General features: G+C 44.8%; 1 protein-coding gene and 1 long non-coding RNA gene across 2 annotated transcripts; one reads left to right on the top strand and one right to left on the bottom strand.

Moving 5' to 3' along the window:
- Positions 1-1,231: 1,231 nt before the first annotated feature.
- POU4F1 (POU class 4 homeobox 1) lies at positions 1,232-3,762 on the bottom strand. The gene is made up of 2 exons (XM_026705379.2): positions 3,319-3,762; positions 1,232-2,325 (listed from the first exon to the last, which is right to left on the bottom strand). Exons 1-2 carry the CDS (start codon positions 3,589-3,591, stop codon positions 1,306-1,308), a joined length of 1,293 nt encoding a protein of 430 aa, XP_026561164.2. The 5' UTR covers positions 3,592-3,762; the 3' UTR covers positions 1,232-1,305.
- An 89-nt stretch (positions 3,763-3,851) lies between these two features.
- On the top strand, positions 3,852-10,523 carry LOC148125180 (uncharacterized). Its single transcript, XR_015744459.1, has 4 exons — positions 3,852-4,017; positions 7,762-7,891; positions 8,872-8,919; positions 9,759-10,523. It is a non-coding gene; the product is annotated as an uncharacterized LOC148125180 (long non-coding RNA).
- The last annotated feature ends 9,102 nt before the right edge of the window (positions 10,524-19,625 follow it).

Genomic DNA, 19,625 nt, shown 5'->3' with positions numbered 1-19,625 from the left:
CTTTTAAACGCCAAACCAACCCGCGGACGGAAATAATTTCCAAAGGGCGCCGTTTCTTACACTGAAGAAAGTAGGGAGGTGGAGAATGGAAGCGAGGGAGTGGGGGTGGGGGTGGGGAGAATCACTAATTCTGAAATAGCAACGACTTTTGGATACATTGGCGGGTCCTTCACCAAATCCATGAAGACATTTTCCCTGCCCCCTTTTTCAAAGCAGTGTTTTTCAACCACCCCTCAAACAAACAAACGCGAACAAAGAAAAGGAAGGAAGGAAGGAAGGAAGGAAGGAAGGAAGGAAGGAAGGAAGAAAGAAAGAAAGAAAGAAAGAAAGAAAGAAAGAAAGAAAGAAAGAAAGAAAGAAAGAAAGAAAGAAAGAAAGGGAGCCATTCATTTTGTCAATGGAAAAGAAAGCAATCCCTGGCGTGACAAGCGAAGGGACACTCATGCTGGAAAGCGGAAAACGACAATGTAAAACGAAGAAAGCCAAATCAGCACTTATTCCGCAGATTTTCCCTTCCGCGTCAACCAGCAATTTCGTAACAACAAGGATAACCGGAATAATCATTATCTGCAAAAAGACCTCGTGGTTTCGTCTACAATACTCGTGTGTGTGTGTGTGTGTGTGTGTGTGTGTGTGTGTGTGTGTGTGTGTGTTTGTTTCTGCAGCAGTTCGTCCTCGCTTTCCGAAGGGACCCGACCCAAGAAATCAACCCATCTCTACCTTCGCCCAACCTTCCAGTCCCGCAGTTCGCCCCCTCCCAAATCCCCCCCCTTTTTTTCCTTTCCCACTTCCCAAATCTGCCAAAGATAAGGAAAAAGAGAGGCGGAGCCGGCCCTCGCTCGAGATTCTCCGCAGCGTCTCGCTTGGGTATCGCTAGGTCCCTGCTCGTCCCCGCAGCGATATTATTATTTTTCTTATTATTATCTCCCCAAAGAGTCTTTAGTCCAAAGGAGAAGTCCGTTGCCTTCCCAAACTTCAGTTGCTGCCCTCTCCGCGCAGCCCTCGCCCCTCGGTGCCCCCCTCCCCCTATCCCAAAGTCTCCGCCCTCCCCAGGCTGCCAAGGTCTCGTAGGGGTGGGGGGGGGGGGGGCTGTGCGCGGGTCCTTTCTCTGGGCCAAGCTCAGTTTGCATGGGGTGGATTCCGAGAGGGAGACTACTCGGGGGGGGTTTTGTGTGTGCGTGCGTGTGCGTGTGTGTGCGCGTTTGTCTCGCTTTCCTCTCTCTTCCCAACTCAGTTTCAGTTGCTCGTCCCTCTCCGGGCGTCCAAACCAAGCCCCCGGGTTCAACTAGACTTTAAGGCCCGGCTTTAGTAGGTGGCGGAGAATTTCATGCGTTTTTGCTTCTGTCTCTGGTTGCAAAACCAAACGCGCACCACGTTCTTTTTGAGGTCCAATTTCTCGGCGATGGCGGCGATCTTCTCCGAGGAGGGTCGCGGCTGGACGGCGAAGTAAGCCTCGAGGGAGCGCTTCTCCGGCGCCGCGATGGAAGTCCGCTTGCGCTTCTTCTCGCCGCCGTTGAAAAGCTCCGGCTTGTTCATTTTCTCGCGCTGGGCCCCCTCGGCTTCCTCCAGCCACGCCTGCAGGATGGGCTTGAGCGCGATCATGTTGTTGTGCGAGAGCGTGAGCGACTCGAAGCGGCAGATGGTACTCTGGCTCAGCGAGCCCACGCCGGGGATCTTGAGGTTGGCCAGAGCCGAGCCCACGTCGGCCTGCGTCACGCCCAGCTTGATCCGCCGCTGCTTGAACCGCTCGGCGAAGGCCTCCAGCTCGCGCGGGTCCGTGTCCGAGTCGCAGATCGAAGCCAGGCCGGCGGCGCCTGCAGCTGCGGCCGCGGCGGCGGCGGCGCCTCCGTGGTGAGCCGCCGCCACCAGCCCTGGGTGAGGCAGGCCTGAAGGCATGTTCATGGCCGCCGCGGCCGCCGGGTGCGCCAGGTGGCTCAAGCCGTGCATGTGCGAGTGCGGGTGGGCGGACGTGGAGATCAGGCCCCCGCCTCCACCTCCACCGCCGCCGCCGCCGCCGCCTGCGGCCCCGCCGCCCGCCCCCTCGTGCGCCCCGCCGCCGGACATGAGCGCCAGCGAAGGGGAGGTGATGTGCTCCAGCAAGTCGCCCGGTTCCAGCGCCTGGTGGTGGTGGTGGTGATGGTGATGGTGGTGGCCCAAGGGCACCGTGGAGGTGGAAGTGCAGGGCACGCTGTTCATGGTGTGGTAAGTGGCGTCCGGCTTGAAAGGGTGGCTTTTGCCCTGCGAGACAGCGATGTCCACGGCGGCTAGAGCCTCCGCCCGCGCCAGCAACGTCTCGTCCAGGGTGGCGAAGAGATTGCCCTGCAGCTGCAACCGACAAAGAGAAAAGGGGCAACGAGGGAGAGGGGGAAAAGGGGGGCATGATGTGGGGGAAGGGGAGAGAAAGCATCCCCGAGAAGGAAAGGAAGGAGGAAGGGAAGCCGAAGCGTTAGCCCAAAAAAGGGTAAGGGAGAAAGGAGCGGCGGGACGGCGTGGCAAAGGCGATTAAAGGGAAAAGTTGTTTTGTCGCGTAGGAGAAAAGGACGGGTGGGAGGCGGAAGAGAAAGGCGGAAGGGGGCCGAGGGATGGTAGGAGAAGAAGGGATGGGGCAGAGGCACCGCCGGGGAGTTGGATGAGCGGTAGAAAAATTGTACCGCCGCGGGAAAATTAATGGGAAGGGTCCACGGATGTAGCGGGGAGAGAGAGAGAGAGAGAGAGGCGCGGTGCGTAAGGTTTGGGAACCATTTTGGCCAGAGGAACAGCAGGAAGGAGAAGGACGGAAAGTGAGGACCGGGGAGGCAAAAAAAAAAGGGGAGAAAGAGAAAGAGAAAGAAAGAAAAACAGGCAAGTTGGTTAAGCCACAGAAGAGCGAAGAAGTCCCCCTACCCCCGCCTTCCCACCGCGGGGGGAAATCGAGGGAGCCTGCCGTGAGCGAGCCAGCCGGGAAGGGAGAGCGAGAATGGGCGAAAGCGAAGGTGCCAGAGGAGAGCCGCTTTCGGCTCGGTTGGCTGCCTCTCGGCCTTCCTTTGCCAGGTCAGTTTGGAAAGGAGAACCCGCAAAAAGAAAGAAAGAAAGAAAGAAAGAAAGAAAGAAAGAAAGAAAGAAAGAAAGAAAGAAAGAAAGAAAGAAAGAAAGAAAGAAGGGAAATTCAGGGGCAGGAAAGCTCCTTTCCACCTAACCCTCCAGAAGGGCGGAGACGGGGACTGTAAGTCCCAGCCTCTGCGGTTGAAGCCAAAGAAGGCACCCACCGGGCGGCAGGGGCAACGAGAGAATAGGAGCCCGGCCAACCCGGCGTGGAAAGTCCGGCGGTTTGTTTCTTACCGGCGGAGTTGGGAGACATGCTCTCCGGATGGCTTCCGAGCTGGAGTGAAGCGAAGGGTACTTGTGCTCCGGCAGGGTCGGATGCATGGCGAAGTGGGGCTGCTTGCTGTTCATGGACATCATCGTGGCGGCTCGGCGGGCGGAGGAGAGCAAGAGGGAAACGGCGACCAGGAGGAAATCCGCGCCTAGCGCCACCAGCGCGCCGGGCGAAAGGGCTCTCTGTGCGCCGAGCACAGCCAGGCTGCCGCCCCCGCCGCCGCAGCAGCAGCACATCCGAGGTGACTGAGGCTGGCAGCTCCCCGGGAGCGCGCAGGGCGAGCCTTCCTGCAACCCGGGCCGCTCGACTCTTCTGCCTGCTCTACCCCGGGGCTGGCAGGAGATGCGCTCTTGCTTCCACCTGAGCCCACATCCCGGGGCTCCCGACCGGTTCTCCCTCTCGCGAGAACTTGCGCCTCCAGTTTTGATGGACTGGCCTGGTCTCTCCCCTCCTCCTTCCTGCGCTCTGCCTCCCTTGCCCCCTCCTCCTCCTCCTCCACCACCACCTCCTCTTTCTCCTCCCCGCCCCCTGAGCTGTATAGCCGACCTCACGTCGAAGCAGCCCAGGAGTCCGCAGAGAGGACAAAGGCCAAGGCAACCGATCGCGACCTGGGGGTTCCCAAGCCAGTGGCCCCTCCTGGCACCTTTGCGGAGGAGCGATGGGTAAGGGGGGAGAAACCCGGCAGTGCTGGGCCCCGCGCAGGTCTGGAGCGCAGGATAGCGGGCAGCGCCAGCTGAGTCCTGGTGAAAACGCGGCGGAGGCGAGATGGCTCAGTGTCGGTACATTTACTTGCTATTACTTTTGGGCGCAAACTGCGGCAGCCGAGCCCAAACCGGCGTCTTTCCTTGCCTTGCAAACGCCTCTGGGTGCCGGGTGATTTCTGCGTTGTTGGTTGTGGGGTTCAATAACGCTCGCAATCTTTGCTCGCTTTGCTTTCAGGCCCGGCAAGGGGCAGTTCTGTTCAGCGTCGTTAAAGATAAATAGGAAGCGTTGTTGCCAAAGCCCTTCGTACGACCGTTTTAGACGTTGTTGCTGGAGCGGGATCGTCCCGGCGCGGCTCCGACGCTGTCCACTCACTTCAGTGCTGAAAAAGTCAACCTGCTTTGGTGCGGTTGCTTTCAGCGCAACTCTCATCCGCTTCTTAATAAATGGGATTTTACTAGCTGTACGATGAACTTGATTGTTTAGAATGGATGCGCAGGACAAAATTGCTATATTCACTTCCCAGAGAAATTGGTGAGATTTCCTTTGGGGATCGTCGTAAAAGGGGTTTTTTTGGGGGGTGGGAATCCATTGCAATCCATGGATCTGTATGTAGAGGGGGAGCTGTGAGTCACCCATTATTGTTCAAGGTTGCTTCTGCTTGAAAAGGTCCCGCCAATCGCTGCCCCCCCCCCCTTATGGGTGACATTGTCTTTCTTGGGAGATTCTGCCTTCGGTGGCATCTTTGCAATGGTGGCATCACTCAGAGCTTTGCTGTCACCCAAATTCATGCCTTGCATCTCCTTCCTTCTTTAGAAAAGTCTTCCGTTTATTCAGCACCCTTCAACAGCAACACAGGATGCTCAGTTAGTTCTTGGGGAGCGATTCGCTTAGATAATCTTGAATGAGTGGGTGGGATTCAAAGGGGGGGGGGGAAGTAAGGAAGTGAGTGCTGAGTTTGAGAATAGCCCATTACCTCCTTAAAATAATCCACATTTCAGCGAAGGTCTAGAGTTTCCCCTATCTTTCTCCTTCCCTCCAAGAACCCCCCAAAAACAATACCCCAACTTTTTAAGTGAATCTTACGCTCCGAATTTAGCTCGGTTCAAAGGAAACAGAGGTTGGTGGTTTACTGCTAATCTGCCGGTTACATAGATGGAAGGATAACAAAGAAAGAGTCACGGATCTAACTTGAAGGAGGTCGTGTTTTTCTCAAATGTAGCAGGAACGTGCTTATTTGTGGGGGGGTGGAATCCCATTTGAAGTAACAAGATAATAAGCCTCCAGATATACTTGCTTTAGGTCTGATATCAAAACATGCCCTTTATTTACACCAAACAATATTTCTGATGTTGCTTGTAAAATTATGGATTGATCGTTCCTCAAAGGAAGGACACTTGCCTTGTTTAACTCCTCAGCAAACAAATGTATTTCCATTTTACGGATGAAAAAAAAAGTAAGTGCAACTAGGGTCCTTTGGTTACTTCTTTAGAGGTATCCCTTACGGGTGTGTTAAAATGGAACTCCTGTTAACACGAGATATGGGATTTGAATGTTTATGTCTTCGTTCCCATGTATGAACAGGCCCCGTCTCCATAACCAGAGAATGAGTTTCAGAATTCCCATCTCTAATTCCCTTTGCGCGCGCGCGCATGCACACACACACACACACATTGTGGGCAATAATAGCCACTGGAAATAAATAACTAATGTGAAATAATAATAATAATAAGAGAGAGAAAATGAATTCAGGATGTTAGTCAAGGGATTGATGTTCTCCTTAAATGTTGGGGAGCATTGTTTTTGATCCCCGAGATTGGTGTGTGTGTGTTTGTGTGTGTGTTCTCGTGGCATGAACACACACGTTTTCTATTATTTACCTCCTGCCTATTTTTCCCCATAGCCCAAGTGACTATAGCACTCTTTAATTTCCATCTTCAGCCTTGAATGTGTCACATGGGCTTCCTGAGTTCAGACTTAGAGATCTCTCAGAAGGGTATCCCAAGCACTCTGCTCTGTCAGGAATGGGTTGGGGAAAGACTAGCATTATTTATCTTGTGAACTCTAGATTGTCGTTAGTAATGAAAAATGCACAATAAGGCACGTCTTGCAAGCTCATGCCTTCAGATCCTTGCTTCCTTGCAAACTACGATTGGACGCTCTCCAGTTGTGAGGACTGACGGCTGTCGGTCGAATACCAACCGCCAACAGTGTAGTGAGTGTGTGGCTGCTTGGCAAGGCTCTTTAGTGAGAACAGGGGAGTGGAGAGTTTCATCAGTGAAAAGTGGCCTATTCTGAACGTCTGCATGCTTCTCAGATGGCCCAAGGATGAAAGCAGGCAAGGCATTTCAGGGTGTTGGGAGACCGCTAAACACACAGATACAATCCTGGGATTGTGTTTTCACTTCTGAGCTGACAATGCGTGTTCAAACTGTCCCATCTTACTAAGCCAACTAGATATTTTATTTTTATGGTGGCTTAATGGAGTAAATGCTTACAGTTTCTTCGTTCATAAACTACTAATAGCATATATGCAAGTAGCATCCCACTAGAGTCACTTATAAGGTAGCCCCAGTGCAACAACTAGGATGAGTTAGCTACTGAGAAGTCTCAAATGCCACTGGTTTTAGTGGAAATAAAGTAGAGTTAGGAAACTTAAGGTTTGAATGCATTTCCAAAAAGCTGAGTGCAAGACCTTTCCTGGCAGGAAATATATATATTCCGTAAGATGCAGAGAAAGGTAGCTGGATGAAATAGCTGTAGGACCTTCATGGAATTTAAAGTAAGCAAGAGATGGAAATAGAGAAGAGAAGAAAAGGGAGAGGAAGGGAAGGGAGGGGAAGGGAAGGGAGAGGAGGGGAGGGAAGAAAAGGGGAGGGAGGGAGGGAGGGGAAGGGAAGGAGGTGAAATGAAGCAAAGCAAACAATAAACAAACAGAGCAGAATAATCTTTAACAGCAATATTAGTACAAACGTGTTATATTTGTGACAGTAGGTAAAGTTGCTTTTTCTCTCTGCGGGTCAATTTCTTAAAGTTATTTTCCTTTCCTAACCAGTGGAGGATTTTTCATTGGGTTTCTTTCATTGCATTCCTGGGCATTCTAAGGAGAAGACTGGAACGAATGGTTCTCGGAGGTGGGCCATTCGTGGTTGCTTCTCACATGAATACTGCTTCTGAAAAGCAAATGGGAGGCAAGACTCAAGACCAGCGTCTCTTCCCCGTTTGCCTCAGATTCCAGTGCATAAGCACCATCAAACCACTTGCTTCTGGGATAAGAATTATGGGGGGATTGAATTTTAACATATGGGGGGGAGGGGGCAGCAGAGATCAGAGAGATTGGACTGTCCCAGAAACTGGGATGATTATTCTACGGATTACTTCAAATGTGCTTTTCAAAATCTGGGAGTAGTTTAAAGATGATTCGACTCATGCTAAGAGAACAGAGCTCAGCACTTAAGAGACTGAATGAGAATCTGAGTTTTGTGTTTACGTCGAGAAATACTTCACAGTCTTTAGCATCCAAGCGTAGAGTATACTGCGGAGTGATTTAAAGAGATTTTATATATATATATATATATATTATGATGGGGAAGATCTGCCTAAAGTGCTTTGAGCCTTCTTGAAATGTGAAGGTCATGATAATTGCATCGGTTAAGGGTGAGGTTTTGAGTTGACCAGATGCTGTGCTTTTTTTTTTTTTTCAGCAACTCCTATTGCTGGACAGCTCCCCAGCGACCATCGAAAACTACCTCTTACAGAAACCGTTTGCTTTGAAATGAAAACCCTACCACTGATGAAGTATAAGGACTAATTTCTATTACAGCCCAAATCCAGGTATCTTTTTCATGCCTCTTTGTTGGGTTTCTCCCCCCACCCTTTATCTGTCTCAATAGAAAACAGTTGGGAATAACATGCATACGGGCATTTTGGAATAAGGAGACCACTATGTGGGGAGAGGAAATGTGAATATGTGGCTTTTCTTTATAGAATAAAAACTTTCTTTCGCTCCATAATTCCATGATCAAGGGTTTTTTTCCCCCCACTATCATTTCTAACTCTTCTTAACTTTCAGCTGATAAAAAAGTTTTCTAAACATACATACATGCACACACAAATACATTGTTAGAGAAAAAAAATTGTCCTAATTATTTGGATCCCTCTTGTGTGAAAAGACAAAAGAAGAGAGCTGCGATGATCCCATCAGATTCACAAGTTGGTTGCCTGGAGTAATCCAGAATAATTGATTGCCATTGGGTTCCACAGATATCTCAGATACCTTGTGGATGCTTTACTCATAAGGCAGCAATCCAGTTGCAGTGGCATAGACATTTGTCTGTCCATGATCTTGAAAGGAAAGGCAGATGTTTCTTCATTTGAAGATGGAAGTGTGGTGATCTCCAACCTATATGCTTCCAATACCCAAACCCAATAAACTATCATACAAGAGTAAGAAGAAGCTGAGTAGAAGCTGGAGATCTCCTCATCCATCAGTTCCTCCCATATGTTTCTACTGAAAGAACCTTGGGTGGATTGGGAATTCCCCCTCTGGATCTCCCAATCCACTGGAATAGGGGCTGGTCCTTCAAGATGGACCTGTTTGATGCTCACCAATATCAGCATCCATCTAAATACTCAGGTTTGGGAGATCTGTGATCTTTGGAGGCATAGCTGGATATCTTTGGATATCCCTTTTTATGGCTGATTATGAATTGATGAGATGAAAGCAAGGCAAACATATGTTCTGGAAATATTAAAACACGTAAACAGATGTAAACTGGTATTTCCAGGTATTTTCTTTCATCTCACATTCTCAGGAACAGGAAGGTGTCCTCGGTGTGGAGGTGGCATTCACCAATGACCAGGTAACCCAATTTCTCTTTAGCTTTATTTTAGATGGCAACATCATTATGGTATCACGTAGATACAGATCATACAGGTCTTGGCAAAACTTGTTATCAAGCTAATACCAAAAACACCTAGACCAGTGTGATATTTAAAGTTAGTAGTATTACTCTCAAGAAATGAATGATGAGGATGGAAAGGGTATACCAGCTGAGAACCTGTGTTTTTGTGTCACGCATCTCTCTACAGCTTTGTTCCACCAATTGTAAACTCTCCCATTGACTGGAAGTTCTAAGAAGTTTAGTCCCATCACCCTGGAGAGGAATAGATCTAGGAAGTTGCTTGAAGACAGCAAGGCAATTTTTTTTCAAGATTAGGTCATCCTTAAGATGTTGGGAGGTTGGGGAGGAATGGCCTATCAATTTACCCAGAAACAAATGCTATGACTGAATGCTCAAAAAGCGTTCCTGTGTTCTAATAAAGGAATTTCCTCACAAAGGCCAGGATGGGCTTATTAAGTCCAAGCTATGGATGATTGCTTTTGCAGCCAAGGCATAGAATGTGCCCTTATTAAATATGAAAAAAAGCTTAATTGGGGATTTCAGATCCCAAAGGCAGTTTCTTCACTGTCTCCTTTCAGGAGGAAAAAGGCAAGAATGAAGGCATCAAAAATCACACATAAATATGAGGAAGGAAATACAAGTCTCCTTCATTCAGACTTGACTTTTGGTGGCTTCATTGAACTTTCTACTTGGTGGTAATGTGGAACCTTATTTTGCATCCTGGTTTCCACTTCTGGGATCTCCTGGTGGTGTCCCATCTGACTACTAACCACAGCCAATCCTGTTTCCTTTTCCAGAGCACTTAGCAGTGTCTTGTGAATAAGGGCCAGGTCAATTCCATTGATTTCATCAAGGCTTCCAGCTATTCTCCAAAGCACCTGAAGGCAAGACAAAAAGCAATGGAGGGAAACTAATCAAGGAGAGAAGCAACCTAGACCTTCAGAGCTGAAGAAGCTTCTTGGATGGGAAGCAAAACGTCTTCAAAGAAAAACCAGAAAGTCCAGTTGCCTCCTGAAAAAGCACATTTGGGACAACCATGACCTGGATGACTGAGAATCTCCATTGATATCAACCTAAGAACTAAGGAGAAATTTCCTAACTGTCAGAATAATTAACCAGTGGAGAAGCTTGCCTAAGAAGAGATTGAACAGCCATTTGTTTGGAATGATATCCAGGATCTCCTGCTAGAACAGGGGGTTAGGCTAGAAGACCTCTAAGGTCCCTTCCAACTCTTTTATTTTGTTAATATAAAATTCAAATCTTTTTTATTTTTTTATTTTTTTGGTATAAACTTAACAATTCCTGTCTGTTCCTTCCCTGTAAACACGCGCAGAACGGGGTTTACATTTTCTGCTGATTTTCCTAACAGAATTAAGTCGTGTTTTTTCCCCTTATTTTCTGTGTATTGAAATCTATTTAGCATTGTGGACTGGTTCACACGTGCGAGACGGTTCATCTCGAGGATCCCTGCAACAGGAGCAGATAAATGCTGGTTGAGAATGGGTCCTTCGTGCCACTCCTGGAAAACCAAGAGCCCTCCCATTCTCTTCACCGAAAGTTTGCAACGGAGTCGAAAGTTTGCAACGGAGTCGTTTGCAGAGAACAAAAGGTTTGAGTTGATCTAAGGATGGTTGCCCCAAAGGTGTTTTTTTTTTTCAAGAGGCAACTGGACTTTCTTGTTGTTGTTTTTTTTTTTATCTTCCTTTTGAAGACGTTTCGCTTCTCATCCAAGAAGCTTCGTCAGCTCTGAAAGAATGGTGGAGAAAATGGAAGGGTTGATATTCCTTGCACTTATATTCCTTGTTTCTCATCAGGGATTTATATTCCGAAACGTCTTCAAAAGGAAAAAGAGGAAAGGAAAAACAAGGAAGTCCGGTTGCCTCCTGAAAAAGCACCTTTGGGACAACCTGGATGACTTGAGAAATCTCTACAGGCTCTTAAGGGTGGTCGGTGGCATTTCTTGCTAGGTGAAGGGGCACGTGAATGGTGGAGGGGGAGAAAAACCCACGCCGACGGCGTAAACAGGGAAGTTTTGAAGGGATTTTGTCTCTGCGGTGGCACACAGAACCATTTCCCAGCTCCTGAGGTCCACGGAATCCATAACTTCGTCGGCTTTCAAAAGTCGGTTCTTTTTAAAACAAAACAAAAGTCTTAACTTCAGCGATCCTGTTTCAGGCACGAATCAATTTCAACTTTCGGGCGGTGACCTTCCGCCCTTCTTCTGGGGAATGGATGGCGTTTCTTCCACTCTCTTTAAGAGGCAGCGAAAGTACATTTTACGTGGCGGGGCGGGGAAGAGCTGGAAGGGATCGATCTCGAAAGTTAAAACGCAAACTCGTCTGAGGAGCTCTCGCCTGCCAAAAAATAAAAATATAAAAAAAAATATCCGGAAGGAGAACGAGATGATGCTTCAGTCCTAAAGCGACCCTGATTTCCACACGCACCGCTCCACCATTTCAATCGGAGCGGAAGAAGGGAGGGGAAGGGGAAGGGGGGAGAGAGAGGATGAGAGAGAGAGAGAGAGTGGAGAGAGAGAATGGGAGAGAGAGAGAATGAGAGAAAGAGAGAAAGAAAGGGGAGGGAGAGAGAATGAGAGAGAGAGACAAAATGAGAGAATGAGTGAAGGAGAGAGAGAATGAGAGAGAGAATGAGAGAATGTGTGAGAGAGAAAATGGGACTGAGAGAAAAAGAGTGATAAAGAGAGAGAGAGAAAATGGGAGAGAGAATGGGACAGAGAGAATGAGAGAGAGAGAGAAAGAGAGAAAGGGGGAGTGAGAGAGAATGAGAGAGAGAGAAATGAGAGAATGAGTGAAAGGGAGAGAATGAGAGAGAGAATGAGAGAGAAAATGGGAGTGAGAGAAAAAGACAAAGGAGAGAGAGAAAGGGAGAGAGAAAGAATGGCAGGGAGAGAGAGAATGAGAGAGAGAGAATAAGAGTGAGAGAAAGAGCAAGAAAGGGGGAGGGAGGGAGAATGAGAGAGAGAATAAGAGAGAAAATGGGAGAGAGATGAAGAGAGATAAAGGGGGAGAGAGATTGAGAGAGAGATAAAATGAGAGAATGAGTGAAAGAGAGAGTGAAAGAGAGAGGGGGAGAGAAAGAGAGGGGGAGAGAGAGAGATGGGGAAATAGTTGCCTTGTCATATGTAACACATTGTGCTGATTTATGATAAAATTTTAACGAAACCATGCATATTTTAACAGCCTTTAATCACCGCATGAAAATTTAATTCATGAACTGCAGCACGTTTAACTAAAATGAAGCGTTCATTCATTAGGACTAATTAATTTGTTAAAGGATTTTGGCGGGTTGAGGGGGGTTGGGGGAAAGGCAAGGTTAAGGTAGAAAGAAAATCCTTTGTTGGTTTCGTGGCTTAACCCCCCCCCCCCCCAGGTTCCCTTCAAGGTAAATACATATTGAGTCAGTTTGCCTGTTTGGGAATGAAAGTAAAAGTTTAAAACAAAAAGGTGAACATCCATTATCTGGGTAAAAGGAGGGAACGTGGAAAAAACCTGAAGCCTAATTTCTGTTCCAGCCTTCTGGATTTAGTTCTGCTTTGATATTGTTCCTTCCTTCCTTGGCCATCCTCACCAGCCTTGTGCCCAGGTAAATTTGCCACACACCCATAGAACATAAAAAGGTTGGAAGGGACCTTGAAGGTCTTCTAGTCGATCCCCTTCCTGCTCAACCTTATACCATTCCAGACTGGCTGTCCAATGTCCACCCCCACACCCCCATAAACTGGCAATTAAACATTATTGGTATTGAAAAATACCGACTTTAAGAGAACATTAACTCTTGATTCTACACAGTTCAATTGAGATTGACTAGGTCTGCTCCCACTTGTTTGCAATTTGTTGGATGCTTTCAAAATGATTCTTTAAAAACGGGGTTTTTTTAGTAATTAATTCAAGGTAACGTTATAAAGAAGTTGATAGAAAGGAGGCAGAAATTGCAAGTCAGTCATTGGGGTCGAGCAAACACTGGTTCACGATCTCTTGCAAATCAGGATTCTTCCTTGCTGCTGTAACTCTGTCTCTTTATTATTAATTTGTTTGTTGATGTCTTCCTCCATAGAATGATATGTAGCATATACAGCCATTGATATCCTGACCTTCAGAATTGAAAAATTTGACAAAGCTGCCTGGTGGCTCTTCCTAATTTACGCAACTCGTTGAGACCACAGGAAAAAAAAAGAAACTCATGAGTTGTGAATATTGCAAGCAACTACCTTGTTAAAAAGTAGGTGTATGTATTGACTGCTGAGGATTGTATCCATTGGAATTCAGTTAGATGCAGGTAAGTTAGGACAGAGTTACGTCTTAAATAGAACATAGAATAATAGAGTTGGAAGGGACCCTGGTGGTCTTCTAGTCCAACCCCTTGCTCGAGTAGGAGCCCCTGTATCATGTCAGACAAATGGTTGTCCGGTTTTGTCTTGTTTTTGAAAGCCTTCTGTGATGGAGAGCAGCCACAACTTCTGAAGGCAAGTTATTCCATTGGTTAACTGATCTCACCATGGGGAAATTTCTCCTTAGTTCTAGGTTGCTTCTCTCCTTGATTAGATTTCAACCATTGTTTCTTGTCTTGACTTTTGGTGCTTTGGAAAATAGTGTCCCGTCCCGTCCCCCCCATCCCCTGTCTTTGTGGGAGTCCCTACAAAGATGAGGGGGTCAAGCTATTTTCCAATAGTTTGTAAATCTCCCACGGAGCAGTTAGTGAAGGGGGATTTGGTGATAGTGGAGAAACCATTGCTTATAAAATTTCTTTCTTTGTTGGCACAGATCTGTCAGGTACAAAGGTAAGCCATTTGCAAAGCTGACCCCTGAAATAGTTTCAATAAAGTTGTGTTAATACTCTTTTGTGTTGTATTTGTCTCTTTCCTGGGAAGAATGCAAAACGATTTGTAATCAGATTCTTCACATCTGCTCAAACTTACCTACCCCCCCCCAAAAAAAAAAATTGGAAGGGGGAGTGAGGACCTCACAATCTGTCAGAAACAGCATAAGTGTATGAAATAATTGCACTCTGAAACTTTTGCAAAACTTTTACTGAAGTACATTTTCCTGGTTTCTGTATTTGGCTGCATGCTTAAGAAACTGGATGGCAGAATATTTTAATTTGTATGGTTGGATGTTCTTAAGAGCTATTCCTGGAAATGCTTTTAGATCTTGAAAGTAGCTTTGTTTGTTCACTGATGAAAAATCCAAGGACCCAAACATGTGTTTCTACCAGTCCAAATAAAATGTTATCAAAGCTGCAAGGAAGATTTTCAGTTCTTTAGATTTTTTTTTTAGAGGGGCAAAATAAATGGCAGAGGATTTATTATTTGGCATGTTAGCTACAGTAAACCATATTATAAAGATTGCATTTTGTTACTTGCTGCAGATGGGAGAAAAAAAGCAGATCTATGATGGTTATTTTGATGTACTTCAAACTGCATACTTTCCCATAACTTACAAGGACTTCGATATTTTGTAATGATTGTTGTTGCTGTGTTGTAATCAATGGATGAGACAAATAAATATTGATTGGCTGAATTCTGGTTCACGTGTTATTCTTCCCAGCAATAGGAGATGACAGATGGAAGTACATAAAGCAACACCTAATGTGTTTGGTTTTTAAAAAAAATCCCTTTCAAATTTATGACTCTGTATGCCAGATCACTTAGAAAAAAAAGATAGGTCAAAAAGAAAGAATATATATGTATATATGTATATATGCATATATGTATATATGCATATATGTATATATATATATATATATATATATATATATATATATATATATATATATATATATATATATATATATATATATATATATATATATATTTGGTTATTTGGGTTTTCTCCCGCGTGAAGATTGGAAGTATCTAGGCAACGTTTCAATGAAGTCTCATTCATCATCTTCAGGCTTGTGTCTTCAGCTCTGTGCTTCTCAGAGTGATGTGAGCTTGCAGCTGCTTCTTCCTTTTAACAGTTAAATGTATATGTATATATATATATATATATATGTATGTATGTATGTATGTATATATATATATATATATATATATATATACACACACACACACACACACATATATATATATATATATTATCATTCTTAAGTTTTGCAGGTATTTATATGCATGGTATTCAGCTTTGTTCGGATATTTTCCCATGTCATTATAGTTGTGCTTTTAAAGTTGTAGCAACGTTTTGGCAGAATCTCATCTGCCATCATCAGGCTTCTGTATAGTGTTCATCTGTGAGTCAGACTTTCACAGCCGTTTCTGTTTTAAATTTGGTGCTAGCCTATTGCTGTGCCAGAATGGTTTTTTCTTCATCCTGATTGGTTGGGAGTCTTAGTCTGTGTTTATTGGTCTTGGAGTTTGCTGTGATCTGCTTGATTGGTGTTTCTAATATCTTCTGTCTGTTCTGTAGCTTTTTTTTTTAACTTGATTGGCTGGCAACATTGTGTTTCCTGTATTGGAGGCTTTTAGTGCAGCCTGGCTCCGAGTAAACGCATGGCTATTGTTTAACTATCATCTAGCCAATGCCACCCACAAACGCAAACTATGGCTAAGATATATCGATGACACATTTGTGATTTGGCCCCATGGAAAAGAAAACCTAAACAATTTCCTAACACACCTAAACAGCAAACACCCCAAAATCAAATTCACAAATGGAAATGGAAACAAACAACCATTCCTAGATGTACTAATCTACAAAAAAACAGATGGCACACTAAGACACACCATATACCAGAAGAAAACAGACACAAACTGCTACCTGAACGCCCAATCCCACCACCACCCAGCACAGATAAACTCCGTGGCCAAAACACTATTTGCCAGAACCAAACGCCTGGCAGACAAAACACACATAAAGACTGAACTATGCACCCTGACTAAAGTACTGACAGCCAACAGCTTCCACAAAAGCAAAATCAGTGACCTAATCCCCAAAAACACACTGAGACATAATGGAGACCTAGAAAATGAACAGACCTATGGAACAGCTGTCCTGCCCTACATAAGAGGTACTACAGACAAAATCAGTAAGATACTACACAGGCATCACATCAAGACTGCCTTCAAAACAAACAGAAAAATAGCAGCCATCCTAAGAAACTCCAAAGATAAAATTGACCTGGAAAACCAAGGCATATATGAAGTCCCCTGTGCATCATGCCCTGCCACATACATTGGACAGACCAATAGAAGAATAAGTACCCGCCTGGATGAACACAAAAATGCGGTAAAAAAGCTGGAACACACTTCCTCACGAGTCCAACACATGAAAGCAAGAGGTCATAGCATCAACTTCAGTGGCATCAAAACCCTAGCCACTCTAGAAAACCCCAGCTACAGAATTATCAGAGAAGCCATAGAGATTGAAAAAAGACCTGAAAGCATGAATAGAAGAGATGACTCCACCAGACTGTCAATTATCTGGAAGCCTGCACTCACAAACAAAAGAAATACCCACACCACAAGCAAGGCAAACACCTGGGCACAAACAGACCCTCCCGATACCTCCAGCTCAAACACTCCCCAACCAGGCACCCAGATCAAACCTAGCTTCCTAATAAATGATAGCCATCCATTTATTCGGAGCCAAGCTGCACTAAAAGCCTCCAATACAGGAAACACAATGTTGCCAGCCAATCAAGACAAAAAAAAAGCTACAAAACAGACAGGAGATATTATAAACACCAATCAAGCAGAACACAGCAAACTCCAAGACCAATAAACACAGACTAAGACTCCCAACCAATCAGGATGAAGAAAAAACCATTCTGGCACAGCAGTAGGCTAGCAACAAATTTAAAACAGAAATGGCTGTAAAAGTCTGACTCACAGACGAACACTATACAGAAGCCTGATGATGGCAGATGAGATTCTGCCGAAACGTTGCTACAACTTTAAAAGCACAACTATAATGACGTGGGAAAATACCCGAACAAAGCTGAATACCATACATGTAAGTACCTGCGAAAACTTAAGAATATATATAGGTATATGTATAGGTATAGGTATATATGTTTTATTTATAATTTTCCTTTAACAACCCTACATATTTTGTGGACAGTGTATTGACTGGGTCAGTATACTTTTTACACAATGCTAACAATAATAATACAATTAAATATTCATAATCCTTGTCTTCCAAGGATTTGTCACTCAGGAAAAAAAATAGGTCAAAAAAGGAGAATCTATCTCAATACTCTTGTTGATGCAGTCTTACAATTTTTAAGTTCTATACCACCTGGAAACATGGCTCTGGATTGTTTTGTTGAAGGGTAAAATTTTGGTTTGACAATGCAATTCTAAAGTTTACTCAAAATTAATTCTCACGAGAAGCCCTATATGAATCCTCTGTGCAAAACTATTCCAAATTCAGTTCTGGTATTTTAAGTATCATTGAAAACAAAAAAACCTAAACAAACAAACAAACAAAAACAACCAGCTGGAGAAGAGATTGGAAAAATGCTATTTGTTGATAATAAAATAATTTAAATTATTGGTTTAATTCCATGTAAGATGGGCTCCTATGCTGCTATTGAGGAAAATACTGAGGTTGTATTATGGGCTCTATGGTGTTCAGATTTGTTTGACTGTTTTAATCAGTGACTTGGATGAGGGAAGAAATTTTATCTTAGGTGATCTGGTGATAATGATTTCAAAAAATTCAGAGAAACCAGCCATTGGAGCAAGACTGTCTCAGTCCAAAACTTCACCATGACTCATGAATTACGATGACTTTATTATCACATTGTAATGAACAAGGACATACATTCAGTTTTGCAGCTACTAAGATTGTCGGCTGAGCAGGTACAAAGATATCCAGGGAAATGATTGAAGTCTGGGAAATGGGCCCCTTGTCAGTCAACAGGAGGGCTGATTTACCACCAACTGAGCAGGTACTTAGGAGCTGAGGGCTTGGCAGCACGAGGAAATAACAGCCAATTGCTGGCCATCAACACACCAATATCAACCAATAGGAAGGCGCCACATAAATACCATGCATAGAATAATCCAAAGCACGTATTTGGGTTAGAGCTGCAGTGGTGCAGTGGTTAGTACTGCAGGCTACTTCTGCTGACTGCCAGCCGCCTGTAATTTGGCAGTTCGAATCCCACCAGGCTCAAGGTTGACTCAGACTTCCATCCTTCCAAGGTGGGTAAAATGACGATCCAGATTGTTGGGGGCATATATGCTGACTCTGTAAACCGCTTGGAGAGGCCTATAAAAGCACTGTGAAGTGGTATATAAGCCTAAGTGCTATTGCTAACGCTATATTCCAGAAGAGAGAAGTTCTCTGCGGATGGACTCCAGTGCAAGTCCAAAAGCTCAGAAACTCTCTTAACCAACCCAAGTTGAATCTTGCAACATATATTTGCCTTCGTTCATTGTTGTATGTTGGCTACAGTGTCCTATATGCAATAATTCTTGTACCACCTGTACGCTGGTGCTACAAAGAAAGAAAACAGTTTAAAATAAATAAATAAAAGAAATCTGAACCATTTCTGCCACAGCCACTAAATCTTTGTGCAAGGATCGGCTAAATATCAAGCACGTTTGAGATTGTAAATTCATAATTATTTAATTTTCTTTCTTCTTGGCCAGAGGGCTACATTTCATGCTTTAGTCATGTGCTGGAACTGCCATTCGAAAAAGGCATAAGAGTCAGAGGCAAGAATGATGGACCTGGGACAAAACCTACGTTTGATTTAGGAAATGTGAACCCCTGAGAACCCTGTTCTGCTCTAGAGTCTAGACAATGGTCAAAGTGCAATATTGCAGGCAAACTCTGCCCACAGATTGGAGTTTGATCCTCCCAGGCTCAAGGTCTTATTTTTTATATGAGAATCATTTCAACAGTTGCCTGCGTTTTGGTCTCCTTCTACGTATCAGTGACAAAGGAGACTCCAACGGAGAATGCGTGATGATAGGCCAAGGCTTAGTTTCGTCTTGGGTAACACTGGGTAAGTCTGATTTTGTTTCCTGATTCCAGATGGAGATCAAAAGAGTCCAGGAAAGTAATGTTGTGACTGTATTTTATTGTTAAAAGTGGAGAAAAGAAAGAATACATTTTCCGTCTTGGTTTTATAGATCAATCTAATCAGATAGACTGCAGAATACACATTACAGAATAATGAAAGTTGGAAGAGACTTTTGGAGGCCTTCTAATCCAAACCCCCATTCAAGCAGGAGACTAGTCTATACCATTGCACAGAAATGGCTGTCCACTTTTTTCTTAAAAGTGATGAAGCACCCAGAACTTCTGAAAGCAAGTTGTTCCCACTGATTAATTGTTCTCACTGTCTGGAAATTCCTCCTTAGTTCCAGGTTGTTCCTCTCCTTGATTAGTTTCCATCCATTGCTTCACGTTTTGCCTTCTGGTTAATATTATTATTACCTTTATTGTCAGAGTACAACATGTGTACAAAGAGATTGGCTGAGCGTTCCTTCAGGCACCCACCCACACATACACACACGCACACAACTCACAGCGAGGACAGAAGTCCCTAACCCAAAACCCAATCTTATTACCCTATGTGACCTTGTTGCACAACGCGCAGGCCCCACAAGTCTGCCATCCTATGTTGACATGAAGTTATTTTCCATTCAGAAGTCTGACAGCCCACAGGTAGAAACTGTTCTTCAGCCTGTT

This window comes from Pseudonaja textilis, chromosome 8, assembly GCF_049901715.1.
Source record: "Pseudonaja textilis isolate UNSWEBS1 chromosome 8, rPseTex1.2, whole genome shotgun sequence".
Lineage (NCBI taxonomy): Eukaryota > Metazoa > Chordata > Lepidosauria > Squamata > Elapidae > Pseudonaja > Pseudonaja textilis.
This window is presented reverse-complemented; position numbering and strand designations above follow the sequence as displayed.

Excerpts from the sequence above, each read along its gene's own strand:
- POU4F1 (XM_026705379.2), bottom strand. The coding sequence starts at position 3,591 with ATGTGCTGCTGCTGCGGCGGCGGGGGCGGCAGCCTGGCTGTGCTCGGC. Across the intron at positions 2,326-3,318 it reads CATGTCTCCCAACTCCGCCG|CTGCAGGGCAATCTCTTCGC; the intron begins GTAAGAAACAAA and ends TGTCGGTTGCAG.